Below are 13,302 nucleotides of genomic sequence, written 5' to 3' on the forward strand. Positions count from 1 at the left end.
GGCCACATCAATAATTAAATAGATGGATATGTAAAAAGCTTTATATATAGTTTTATAAGTACAAAATTCGTAACACATATATACATAGAGTTTTTTCTCCCAGTCTCTAAAACCGATACAAATGATCATCGTTGTTTGGAATAAGAGTTTCATTGTCGTTGAAGTGAAACTCGCCGTTTGGATTGATCACTTGCTCGCGGAGAAATCCTGCTATCGTCTCTTGAATAGCTTTGAACCGGTGCTAAAGGGTCCCTGCCCCGACAGCACCTGTCAGTAGCCGTTGGGCAGGACCGGCCCGTGTTACAAACCGGTGCTAAAGGGCCCTTTAGCCCCGGGTCGCAAAAAGACCGAGGTTTTTGCTGATTTTGGGCATCGATCAATGTCTCTTTCTGTAGTTGTGATCATTAATGGCAACATTTGTCCACCTCTCATCGACGACTTCATATCACCAGCAGCAATAGTGTCTCCACCACCAGCAACGCATCTCCCTCCACATACGAAAGTTACACACCCCGTGATCTAATCTTACCTATTGTCTTAATCATGATGTCATTCGTTGTTTGTGTTCTCTTGATCTTGATGTCATTTGTTATGTCGCAGTATATATGTTATGACTGTTCACGATATTAACTGAGATCGTCATGATTTATGCTCTGGTTATAATCTGGTACTAATTGCCTATTAATTCTCTCAACACCAGCTAGCAGTTACCAGTCATACATGCATGTCATTCTCATGTAGGGGTAGGGGCGCACACCAAACTATACAGTACTCGGTACAGACCGGAGCTACACCTTTCGTACCGTAAGAGTCGTCTAACGCTACACGAATCAACAAATTATAATATTACTCAGCATAACGACACATAAATTGCCGAGCTCTCGCTGGCTTTGGAGGCAGCAGGGTCACCCCCATTATTGATTAATCAGCGGTTAGCTACGCGTTAACCCAGGGGACGGCCGGCCGGATTAACAAACTAACTGGTCGGCATAATTTTAAGTGGCCTTACCTTTCAGAGTCGGACCAATGAGACAGCGATACGAGGACCAATGGGAAGCGAGTCTTTTGGGCGAGGGCGTGGGCGTGGGCGTGGGCGTGGGTGGCCACACCGAGGGGCTAGCTGCAAGGGTGGTCTTTGAAGGGATATGATATACTGTAGCAGCTAGCTGCCCTTCTGAGCATGCATGATTAATTAGTTAGCGGTCGCGCGACTCCCCAGAACCAGCCTGTCTGAGAGAGAGCTAGCTAATCAAGGTCCGCGCTAGCTGCTGTTGTTGGCGTGCATCTACCGGGAAAAGGGGGAGAGAAATGCCGACCTAAAGAAAAAAAAAAAGGAACAAGTAGCTAGCTATAGCCTAGCTAGTTTAGTTAGATGCCCTAGAATGAGGAATCAGCTGGGAATTTGGTGGTTGACATGAGAAGTGCCTAGCTTGCCTCCCTCCATCCCTCCCCCCCTCCTTGCTTTGTCTGGTACAGGGTAGTAGCGGTGGTGCTGGTGGTGGTGGCGTCCCTCTCCTCCCACCTATCATTCTTCTAATCTGCAGCATCGGCAAAGCGTGGTGAGAGCGAGCGAGCTGAGCCAGAAAAGAAGGGGACAGGACGCTGTCTTCCTTTCCATGGTCTCTTTTCCTCCCAGCGCCCTCCGCTCATCAGCCATGCACTCATCAGCATCAGCTCCTCCCTCCTCCTCTCCTAGTAGTCCTAGCTCTCCTGTTCCTACCTTGATAATTCGCTAATTCTTCGATCTGCTTCTGTTCCTCCTCCCTTGTTTACTGCTGCTGCTCCCTTTGCTTTCGTTGCTACTGTTCCATCTCGTAGGTTTCCTTGTCGTCCCTGGCTGCCACTTGAGTGATTTGTTAGCAGATAAGATTTGATTGAGGCCTCCGAAATAAAAAAGATCCCGCCGCGAGAAAAAGAAAGAGCTTGAGAGGAGAGCTAGCAGTAGCAGTAGCAGGGGAGGGAAAGAATAACCTAGCTTAATTAGCAATCCTGCCGGTGAGAGGATGGATCCGGTCACAGCATCCATACACGGTCACCATCTTCCTCCACCATTCAACACCCGCGACTTCCATCACCATCTCCAGCAGCAGCAGCAGCAGCAGCATCACCAGCTGCAGCTCAAGACCGAGGACGACCATGGTAGCGGCGGGCCAGGGGTGTTCGGCTCCCGCGGCAACATCAAGGGCGACCACCACGAGCATAATGACGAGAACAGCGGAAACAGCAACGGGAGTGGCGGCGGCGGCGGTGGAGGCGACGAGCTGGCGCTGATTCCCACGTCTGGTGGCGGCGGGCCAGACGGCGGAGGAGACGGCACCCCGCGCCGCCCGAGGGGCCGGCCGGCGGGGTCCAAGAACAAGCCGAAGCCGCCCATCATCATCACCAGGGACAGCGCCAACACGCTCCGGACGCACGTCATGGAGGTGGCCGGGGGCTGCGACATCTCCGAGAGCATCACGGCGTTCGCGCGCCGCAGGCAGCGCGGGGTCTGCGTCCTCAGCGGCGCCGGCACCGTCACCAACGTCACCCTGCGGCAGCCGGCCTCCCAGGGCGCCGTCGTCGCTCTCCACGGCCGCTTCGAGATCCTCTCCCTCTCCGGCTCGTTCCTCCCGCCGCCCGCGCCGCCCGAAGCCACGGGCCTCACCGTCTACCTTGCCGGCGGGCAGGGGCAGGTGGTGGGCGGCAGCGTCGTCGGCGCGCTCACGGCGGCTGGGCCGGTGGTGATAATGGCAGCGTCTTTCGCCAACGCCGTGTACGAGCGGTTGCCGCTGGAGGAGGATGACATGCTCGCTGCACAGGCACAGGCCGACAGTGCAGGAATTCTCGCGGGTGCGCAGCAAGCGGCGCAGCTCGCCGCCGCCGGCGCTGTGGATCCAAGCCTCTTCCAGGGACTGCCGCCGAACCTGCTCGGCAACGTGCAGCTGCCGCCAGAAGCAGCCTACGGATGGAACCCGGGCGCCGCCGGTGGCCGTCCGGCGCCGTTCTAATAATTGATCAGCCCGCACGCAGACGCAGCTTAGATGGTTAAGTGATTTAGCTCTCTTCTTCCATCTTTTACTTGAATTTGTATCGTGGAGATCGAATTTCCGTCGGAATTGCATATGATTTCGCATGTTGATTAGTAAGTTATCTTAATATTGTTTCAGAATATGTAGCTCGATCGATTTCCGCCATTTCCTTTCGCTATTTCTTGTGTGTCGTCATGCATAACTCTTGTTGCTGTTGACTTGAAGCCAGGTTTTGTACCTTATCAAGATCATCTCTTTTGTTTCCCTGTATTCGGTACCTCGATGAATTAGTCCTTTTTCCGTATAGGACAATATATACTAGTAGTAAGGCCTTGTTCACTTCCTAAAATTTTGAGTTTTTGGTATTGTAGTACTTTCGTTTTTATTTGACAAATCTTATCCAATCATGGACTAACTAAGCTCAAAAAATTCGTCTCGCGATTTACAGGCAAACTATGCAATTAGTTTTTATTTTCATTTATATTTAATGTTTCATACATGTGCCATAAGATTCGATGTGACGGAGAATCTTAAAATTTTTTTGAAACTAAACAAGGCCAGTCTCAGTGGCCCGTTTCAATGCACTGTTTCCAAAACAAATCCGCTGACAAGGCATCAATGAAACGAATAATGAAACAACCTCCACAATGCATGAGTTTCACCTTGATGTTTCCTACGCTGGGCAAAGCATTTAATTACTGCAAAATGATTGGATCACATGCAAGATGGTGAAACGATTTAGCCCTCAGTGGAGATTTTATCCCGTTTCACCGCGTGGGAAACAACGCCCGCGGGGTTTCACCATGGTGAAACTACTTCCTTCTCTCTCCTCTTTGTTTAATGCAAAAGGTGTAGTTTTACTGACATGACGCTCTAATAATAAATGTGCATGACATCCTGGTGAAACCTCCACTGAAACTGGCCTAAGTAGAAGGGCAAGAGAGGAAACTGGCCTAAGTAACGAATTGAGGAATGATAAAATGGTATGGGATAGGCTTGGGGAGCATGTGGAAAGATGTGTGTACTTTTACCCTGGCCTTGTGCAAACTTCTCTGACTCCCGAGCCTTGGAAGTGAAGGTTTGATCGGTACGAGAAGTGCCTGTTCCTGACACCACCACCACAGGCAGGCACCACCATCATCATCATTGCATGCTACAAATTCTGCCATCTCTTCCCACACTCCCATGGACACTGACTCTCAGAATAACTGAAACTGGAAGTCTCTACAACGAACTGACCAATTACTACCGTCGTGTCCTGCTGCAGGACAACTAGTAACTTCGGTTGCACGTACTACTACCTTACAATTTCATTTTTTTTATCATGTTCCACCACCGTACCACAGATATCACCCTGCTCTAGCGCCTGATACCTCCTCCATCGCCGTTTTTGACCATGATCGTTCATACATAACCTGCTGAGTTTCTTTGATCTCCCTTCAGATCCGACGCGAGCGCGCCCTCGTCTCCACCACCTCCCAACCCTGCTGTACTCTATTACTGTCTTGATCACCAACACCGGCCGTGTTGATCTGGCGGTCCTAATTAAGCCGGTAGCTATGGGGACTCCTTAACTCGTGACGCCCCGAACGAACCCTAACGTCTGGGTGGTCTTGGTCTCTAGCTAGCAACGGCATGTCCATTTCATTTTGTCCTTTTTTTGTGCATGCATGCAGCACGGGTGAATCCTGCGTGCAAGGGATTAAGCATTTACCTTTTTATATATACCAAAATGTTAGTTTAATTTGTTCTGTTTGGTTTTGTTGCTTGATTGTTTCAGACATTCAGTGATTGGACAGTTGTAGAGACTTTCTACAACTGCACTTCTACTAAAATATATTATTCACCGTAGATCGAGTAAAATGGTGATAGAAATCAGGGGCATGAGCCCCGTGCATGCGCGAGAGATTAGACTCAGAAAAATACTGACTCCTTCCAAAAAGAATCGAAATAATATATATTGCTTCCTAGGGATTAAAAAAAATCAAGTTTAGCTAGATTTATATGAAATAATATCAGCATTTATATATTTGAATAGATTTATTATGAAAGTATATATATTTCGTGATTAATTTATTGACATTTATTATAAATCATAAATATTATTAGTACATTTTGTATATACTTTTTCAACCTTGAAATTGTTTGAGAACCAAGAATTCATTTTTTATTCTATGCGGCCGGGGGGGGGAGTATTTTATGCAGTGCTCTTGCTCCTGTGGTCTCCCGGTTGGGGGGATCTATGAACGTGCAAGTGCACCACGTTGCAGGTAGAGGGTCAGTGGAAGTCGTACATTTTCGAGGCATACTGCCAGTTTTCAATGCCTGCAGCACCAAACAAGGGAGCACACGAGGTCTTAGATCTGGCCTCTATTTGATGCCATGCTATCTCATGTTTAAATTTTTGTCCACTGCTCTTGTCAATTTGGACGGTATCTGTGTGATCTAGCACGAAGATATGGTTGGTCTTCAGTTTTAAATATTTAGTTTTCTCTGCCTACAATTCACTAGAAGATTTAAACCACTACTGGAAACTCGTTCTTTGCCGAGGGCCTGAGGCTTTGCCGAGGGCCAAATCTCGGGCACTCGGCAAAGACCTTCTTTGTTTGCCGAGGGCCGCCAACTGAGGCCCTCGGCAAAGAAAAGCTCTTGGCAAAGACGCCCTCGGCAATTTTAGTGTGCTGAGTAACGGCAGCCGAGCCCCGTCAGCCTTTGCCGAGGGCCACCCGTCAGGCCCTCGGCAAAGGTTTTTAATTTTTTTTAAAAAAAAAATTCTTTGCCGAGGGCCTTTCCTGTGGCCCTCGGCAAAGACCCCCTTTGGCGAGGGCCAAGCGTAGCCCTCGGTAAAGATTTTTTTTGATTTTTGAGTCTAATTTTTTTTGGGCACAAATCACATTATTTTAAACACAATTTTAAAAATTGGCACAAATTTCACTTTTTTATATATATTTCTTGAATTTATTTCAATTCGTCGTAATTTTCCCGCTGTTATAAATTTGAACTGCAGGTGCATGATATAATTAACTGTAGTCTTTCAAAAATGTTATTCATGTTATTTGATGTGTGTGGAGTCCCTACGGACAAACTGGAATCAAATTCCGCGCAACTATTACGCGTGACATGATTAGCCACTTCTCAGAAAATTGATTTAAAATTATATTAAATCTATACGAGGTCTAAAAAATCACGAAACTTGACGAGGTTTCATATTAACACATGTGTAGGATATGTGGAGATGTCTGGGTTTCGGACATCTGACGTCGCAACTTACTATGACATATGAAGGAGTATAGATTTAATATGAAACCTCGCCAAGTGCTCCCTTCCTAACGGCCGCCGCACGCCCGCCCGCCGCGCGCGCCCCCGGCCGCGCGCCCTCCCGCCCCCGCGCGCGCCCCTGGCCGCGCGCACGCTCGCCCGCCCCCGCGCGCCCCCCCAGCCGCGCGCCTGCCTGCGGCTTCGCCCGCCGCCGCGCGCTCCTCCCCCGCCCGCTCACCCACCGCCGCGCTTCCCCGCCCACCGCCTATCCGAGGACAGAGGAGGTGGGAGAAGGAGAAGTAGCCCCGTGTTGCGACGTGGTGTCTACCATCGCAAGGTATGGCACCGCTTTCTTCTCTCCCTTGATATTATACATGTGGTGTAGTGGTGTTCTGGCATGATTTTTGTGTTAGTAGCCTAGCAGTAGCGGTGTTGGTGATTGCATGGAGACGATATATATATATATATACATGTGTGTGTGATCGTTGGCCATCGTGCCTACGTTTGTTGCAGGTTTTTTGGAACCTCCCGATGTAGGGGAGGTGCTGTCGAAATTTTCAATTGACACCTATTGCCTTTTTATGCAGGAAAAGAGCACGTCGTAGGAGACCTGGAGGACGCCATTTGTCTTCGTCGGCGTCGCGGTTCTGCCTGCACTGCGTCGCCTCACCACTGCGTCGACTCGCATTACACCGGTAGCCTGACTTCACCGACACCCTAGGTATAAATAGCCTCTCTTTCTTATTGTTGTCGTAGATCACGTGACCTAGTTAGGCGTCTCCCGTCCGAAAGAGATACGGTCGTAGGTATGTGGATCTTTGCATATCTTCGACCGTATCTGTTTTGGATTGTCCACATTTTTTGGACAGCCCGCAGATGCGTAGATGAGTTTGTTTCCATGGTCCGGTCCTGTCGGAGACAAAGTTTCGACATCACCTCCCTGTTGTTCTTGGGATACACACTCTCCTTTGCAGGACGTGTATCTGGAGAACGACGAGGAGGTGCTACCGAAATTTTGTCTCGGACAGGACCCGACCATGGAAACTAACTCATCTACGTATCTGCGGGTGGGATTAGGACCTGTCCTCACCTATTAGACAGTAAGAACACCGCGTAGATGCAATTTATGGTCACAATACTCTGTGATGTAAATGTTAAAGGATGGAGGATCGTGAGTGGATGTACACGGGCTGGAGAAGCGGGAATGACTATGACGTTGCATGGGTGAAGGGGGTTGATCTTTTCTTGAAACAAGCATTTGGCCCAGCAGCAGGAGGACATTCTCTAGTGTGGTGTCCCTGTATGAAATGTGACAACATGCGAAAGGTAGACAAGAAGACCATGGGTAGACATCTTGTGTTCAATGGTTATACGCCTGGCTACCATCGGTGGATCTACCATGGTGAAGCAGATCGTATAAGAGCGGAGGTGGTGAGACCACGGCTCGAGTCTTTTGATGATGATGCTGGGGTAGCAGACATGTTAGATGACACCCACCAAGCTCACTTTGCTGAACAACGTGAGAGGGAGGAGATGGAGGACTCCGCAAAGGGCTTCTACAAAATGTTGGACTCGGCACAGAAACCCCTTCACGAGCGTACAATGATTTCTCAGCTGGATGTGATTGGACGCTTAATGGGGTTGAAGGCCGAGTTAAACCTGAGTCGAGAAGGCTTCGATAAGATGTTGGCCGTGTTTGGCACCATGCTACTGGAGAAGCATACTTTGCCGATGAACTTGTACGAGGCAGAAAAAGTCCTTCGTATGCTGAAGATGCCATATGACAAGATACATGTTTGTCCGAATGGGTGCGTCCTATTTAGGAAAGAACACAAGGATGCAAATTATTGTCCGAAGTGTAAATCCTCTAGGTACCTAGAGGTAGACTCTGGTGATGGTCAGAAGAAGCAGCTTCAGATCCCCGCGAGAGTGCTACATCACCTCCCTTTCCTGCCAAGAATCCAACGCCTATTCATGACTGAGGAATCCGCAAAACAGATGACATGGCACAAAGATGGCAAACGGTATAATCCTGAGAAGATGGTACATCCGTCAGATGCTGAAGCATGGACGTACTTTAATGACCAACATCCTTACAAAGCATCTGAGGCCCTTAATGTACGTGTCGCACTAGCAACAGATGGGTTCAATCCTTATGGAATGATGGCTGCCCATACACATGCTGGCCCGTTTTTGTTATCCCCCTCAATCTCCCTCCTGGCATCTCATTTCAGTGACATAATGTATTCCTATCATTGATAATTCTTGGACATCTGGGTAGTAATATGGGTGTGTTCATGGAGCCTGTGATTGATGAATTGATCCACGCTTGGGAGAAGGGGGTATGGACATATGACCGAGCTACAAAGACAAGCTTCAAAATGCACGTTTGGTACCACTACTCCCTGCATGACTTCTTGGCATATGGGTTATTCGCTGCCTGGTGTGTTCACGGGAAGTTCCCATGCCCAATATGCAAGGAAGCTGTGAGGTTCATTTGGTTGAAGAAGGGTGGCAAGTATTCATCGTTCGACCAACATCGTCAATTCCTTCCTCTAGACCATGAATTCAGACAAGACATCAAGAGCTTTACAAAAGGTGTCAAAGTGATAGACCCTAAACCGCACTTGAGGACTGGTGCCGAGGTTCGTGCTCAGATAGATGCTCTCGTGCCTAATGAACAAGGTGGTTTTGTGGGATATGGTGAGGAACATATGTGGACTAATAAGTCTGGCTTGACGAGGCTCCCCTATTTCGATGACCTTCTTTTGCCACATAACATTGATGTAATGCACACTGAAAAGAATATCGCTGAGGCGCTTTGGGGAACACTCATGGACACTGATAAGTCTAAGGACAACGTTAAGGCTAGAGTGGACCTAGCAATGTTGTGCGATAGACCAAACCAACATATGCAGCCTCCTAGTGGCCGAAACAAGAACTGTAAAAGGCCTAAGGTGCCTTTTGTCTTAGGCATCGATCAAAGGAGGGAAGTACTAAAATGGATCCAGACGTTAATGTTCCCAGATGGATATGCAGCGAATCGTAGTAGGGGAGTGAACTTAGCCACTATGCGAGTCAACGGGATGAAGAGTCATGACTACCACATTTGGATTGAGCGGCTTCTTCCCGTGATGGTCGGAGGCTATGTCCCCGAGCATGTCTGGCAAGTGCTGGCAGAGTTGAGCTATTTCTTTCGCCAACTTTGTGCCAAGGAGATATCTCGGACCGTCGCTCATGAGTTGGAAAAAGCGGCACCTGTGTTGCTTTGTAAGCTGGAGAAGATCTTTCCACCCGGCTTCTTCTTGCCGATGCAGCATCTGATTGTGCACCTCCCGACCGAGGCACGTTTGCGGGGGCCTGTGCAGGCCCGTTGGTGCTATCCAATCGAAAGATGTCTAAAGACTCTTCACAAAAAATGTACAAATAAAGCCAGAATTGAGGCTTCCATTGCAGAGGCATGCCTTCGAGAGGAGGTGGCAAACTTCACGACACTATACTACAAGCAAAACCTTCCTAGCAATCATAATCCACTCCCTCGTTACAATGCCGTCGAAAATGAATCAACCCTCAGCCTTTTCCAAGGCTAACTAGGCAGCGCAAGTAGATCATCACCGAAGCTATTGGGAAATGAAGAGTGGCGTAGTATAATGCTATATGTGTCACACCCGGATTTAAGAGAGCATTCGGGTGCCAAATCACATGTGCGCCAGGATCTCAAAATTCACACACATGGACCGACATCATCAATGGTACAAAACACAGTGTTCAAACGAATTACATAAATGAGAGTAAATGTACCATTATTACAAGCCAAACGTTTATCAAAGTGCGGAGGGGAAACATAAACTAAACTGTTCCATAAATAAAGGGGAAACTAAACGCCGACGTAGCAGGACCACCTTGCCACAGGAAGGTCGACGGCAGAACCACACGAGCCTAACAACCAGGAGACTCAGGGTAGTCCTCAGGGAAATCGCAATTGTACTCCTGATCGTCCGAGCAACCTTTAATGATTATAGCAAGGGTGAGCTCATGTCGAACTCAGCAAGCACAGACGGAAAGTAATGACATGCAAGGCTTAAAACAAGGTAAAGCTGACTTGGTTTGACTGCGGTAGCATTTTAGTTGATCGCTTTTAATTATAACAATTACTAGAACAACCTATTACTAAATATGAGTAGCATAAACCCAACCCTTAATTAATGTAAGTAGTAATTAGCATCTTTTAAAAGACTATCCTAATTATTATAGTAATCCCGGGATTAACCCCAATTATTACCACAGGATAGCAATCCTGCCATCACGGAATAGCCATTCCGCCAAAACACGAGGTAGCAACCTCGCCAAGGTCCATCTCCAAGTAACCAGTGAATCCAATTTGCTCATCAAGTGAGGGTCTGGGCCGCTCATGACCGTGAGCACGGCTGATATATCAGTTTTACACTCTGCAGAGGTGTGCACGTTCACTCCAAGTCGTGATTCCCATTTGCCCGGGGTCGCGACTCCCCAAAACACTTCCAAGGTGAGCAGGCGGGGTCTCACTACGAGACCTTTCACAGGGTCCAACTAATAGGATGCCACTCGTAAGTTTTTGCCGGGGCGCTCGGCAGTCGATACCCATAGCCATGGCGTACCGATCAACCGACAACTTAATATTCATTACCCAAGTTACTTCCTCACGCCTACCCGGAAAGTAACACCCTACTAGTGGAGGTCCTGCTAATTAGTCAAGCCAGAGCCATATAGCTTGGAGCTGCACTGTAAGTCCCAGGGGGCCGCTCCCTGACTAAGTCCTTACGGAGAGCAGAGACGGGTACGCCCGGCAAACCGGACCACCAACGGTACCCGCTCCCCCTGTCGCCACCATCATCACGATGCTCATAAGCATCCAACATCGCCATCACCGCAGTGACCAAAGATTCAGCACAATTTAAGCATCAAGTTGAGTAGAGACTAATACTTGTTTAGGCATGTGTATAAGATGAGTAGAGCAGCTAAGCAAACCTAGTATAGCCTAGTCTACCCAAATACATAACCCCAGGTGAGCAAGGAATAATAAGTAAAGCTAGTCATGTCCTTAGGGTTTGCATTCATTGGACACATGCATATAAAGTAAATGACATTAATGAGTAGGTTCAAAATGATCGAATGGTGTCTGCACTTGCCTTGATCGAAGTCGGGTTGCTCGAACTCAGCGGGATCCTGAACCTCTTCCTTCACGAACGTCTCGTTGGCTATACGCGACAATCATCAATCATAGGAACAATACATGCAAGCAAACAAACTTAATCAGAAACAGTACACCAAAGCATGCGAAAGCATAAAGCAACTGCACTACTGTATTCTACTCGATGAAACGAAACTATAGCGACCAGAATCACCTAAATCGGAGTTACGATGCAAAAGTTATGGCTAAAACAAGTTGAATGGCATTTCTGTAGATAAACTGAACTATTTTTCGTAATAAAACTAATTAAAAACTGAATTAATAAGGAATTTGGATTAAATCTGCAAAATCTGACGGCTGCAGGGGCTATTAAGCAAAACCAGGGGCACATTTCTAATTACTTTTGAACTCAGCCGGGCCGCGGGTTAATTTTAAAGAAAGGCAGGGGCCTTTTCGCAAAGCGGCAGGGGCGCGCGGGGGTGCTGGCCGGCTCGGCCACGTGGCGGCTCGGGAGTGGCCGGTCCACGGCACTGTGCTGTGGACCGGGGGAGGGGGTGGCGGTCCACCGGTCCATGGTGGACCGGGCGCGGGGGCGGCGCTGGCGGCTACGTGGACCGAGTCCACGTGGACCGGCCGCACGGGGCGCTGGGCCGCGGTCCACCGTGGACCGCGCGTGGGCACGCGAGCGGCGGGACCGCGGCGGCGCGGCGGGCAGGGACGGCGGCGCCATGGCCACCGCCGGCGAGGTCGCGGGCACGGCCCTACGGGGCGAGACGGGGCAAGCCGAGGGCATCACCGGGGTCGGCACGACGCGGCGAGGACGGGGCACTGCTCACCTTCGCGAAACCAGCAGCACGGAGAGGAGTGCGACGGCGGCGACGGCGAGGTTGACGGCGGCGGCGCGGTTTTCGGCGAAACGAACACGCGGCGGCTCGGGAGCGAGGCTAGGGTTTAGGGGGGTGCGGGCGGCCGAGGGACGCTATTTATAGCGCGGGCGAACCTCGGTTCGCGGGATTGGCGCGGAAGCCGAGGGGGAGGCGGCGCGGCTGTTGCTCCCGTCCGATTCGGACGGAGCTCGGGGATGACAGGTGGGTCCCACCTGCGGGGCCCACCGGTCAGCGAGTGGGCGAGAGAGGAGCGGGGTGCGCTGCGGCTGGGCGGGTGAGCTGGGCCGCGGCCCACTTGGGTGCGCAGGGGGAGGGGAGGGGGAGAGGAAGGAGGGGCCGGGCCGAGGGGGGGGGGGAAGGAGCCGGCCCAAGAGGGAGTGAGAAGCCTTTTTTTAAAAAAAAAAAATCAGATTTCTCCTACTTAATTCTTTCTCCAAAACAAAGCAAAACAAGCGCAAATAAATAAATAGAATCAAGCAAAAATTATGCTGCAGCATGAATGCAAACTCAAACATGTTTCTACCTTATATTTAATTTTATTTAATTTTGTAAATTATTTAATAATTCCCAAAAATTCAAACTGAGCCGAAATTAAATCAAAATTTAAACTAAATTTGAAATTCAAAAATTTGGAGTGTTATAAACCTACCCCCCTTAAAAGAATCTCGTCCTCGAGATTAGGATAAATCAGGGAATAACTGAGGGTATTTAGACTTCAGATCATCTTCTCTTTCCCAGGTTGCCTCTTCCTCAGAATGGTGTTTCCATTGTACTTTACACATCCTGATAGTTTTACTCCTGGTAATTCTCTCTGCTGTGTCCAGAACTTTGATAGGACTCTCTTCATAAGTTAGATCCTCCTGTAAATCCAGTTCCTCTAGTGGTAACTGTTCCTCCGGCACTCTCAAACATTTCTTGAATTGGGAGACATGGAAAACATTGTGCACATTGGATAAGCTGGCAGGCAATTCAAGCTCAT

At 49.0% G+C, this 13,302-nt stretch overlaps 2 protein-coding genes across 2 annotated transcripts; one reads left to right on the forward strand and one right to left on the reverse strand.

Moving 5' to 3' along the window:
* On the forward strand, positions 1,285-3,272 carry LOC8078330 (AT-hook motif nuclear-localized protein 24). The gene has a single exon (XM_002451827.2). The coding sequence runs from the start codon at positions 2,004-2,006 to the stop codon at positions 2,985-2,987; it is 984 nt and encodes a 327-aa protein (XP_002451872.1). The 5' UTR covers positions 1,285-2,003; the 3' UTR covers positions 2,988-3,272.
* LOC110434736 (predicted GPI-anchored protein 58) lies at positions 11,846-12,229 on the reverse strand. Its single transcript, XM_021459449.1, has one exon. It carries the CDS (start codon positions 12,227-12,229, stop codon positions 11,846-11,848), a length of 384 nt encoding a protein of 127 aa, XP_021315124.1.

This window comes from Sorghum bicolor, chromosome 4 (assembly GCF_000003195.3).
Source record: "Sorghum bicolor cultivar BTx623 chromosome 4, Sorghum_bicolor_NCBIv3, whole genome shotgun sequence".
Classification (NCBI taxonomy): Eukaryota; Viridiplantae; Streptophyta; class Magnoliopsida; order Poales; family Poaceae; genus Sorghum; species Sorghum bicolor.

Bases quoted from the DNA above. Each gene is read 5' to 3' on its own strand.
- LOC8078330 (XM_002451827.2), top strand. From the start codon at position 2,004: ATGGATCCGGTCACAGCATCCATACACGGTCACCATCTTCCTCCACCA.
- LOC110434736 (XM_021459449.1), bottom strand. From the start codon at position 12,229: ATGCCCTCGGCTTGCCCCGTCTCGCCCCGTAGGGCCGTGCCCGCGACC.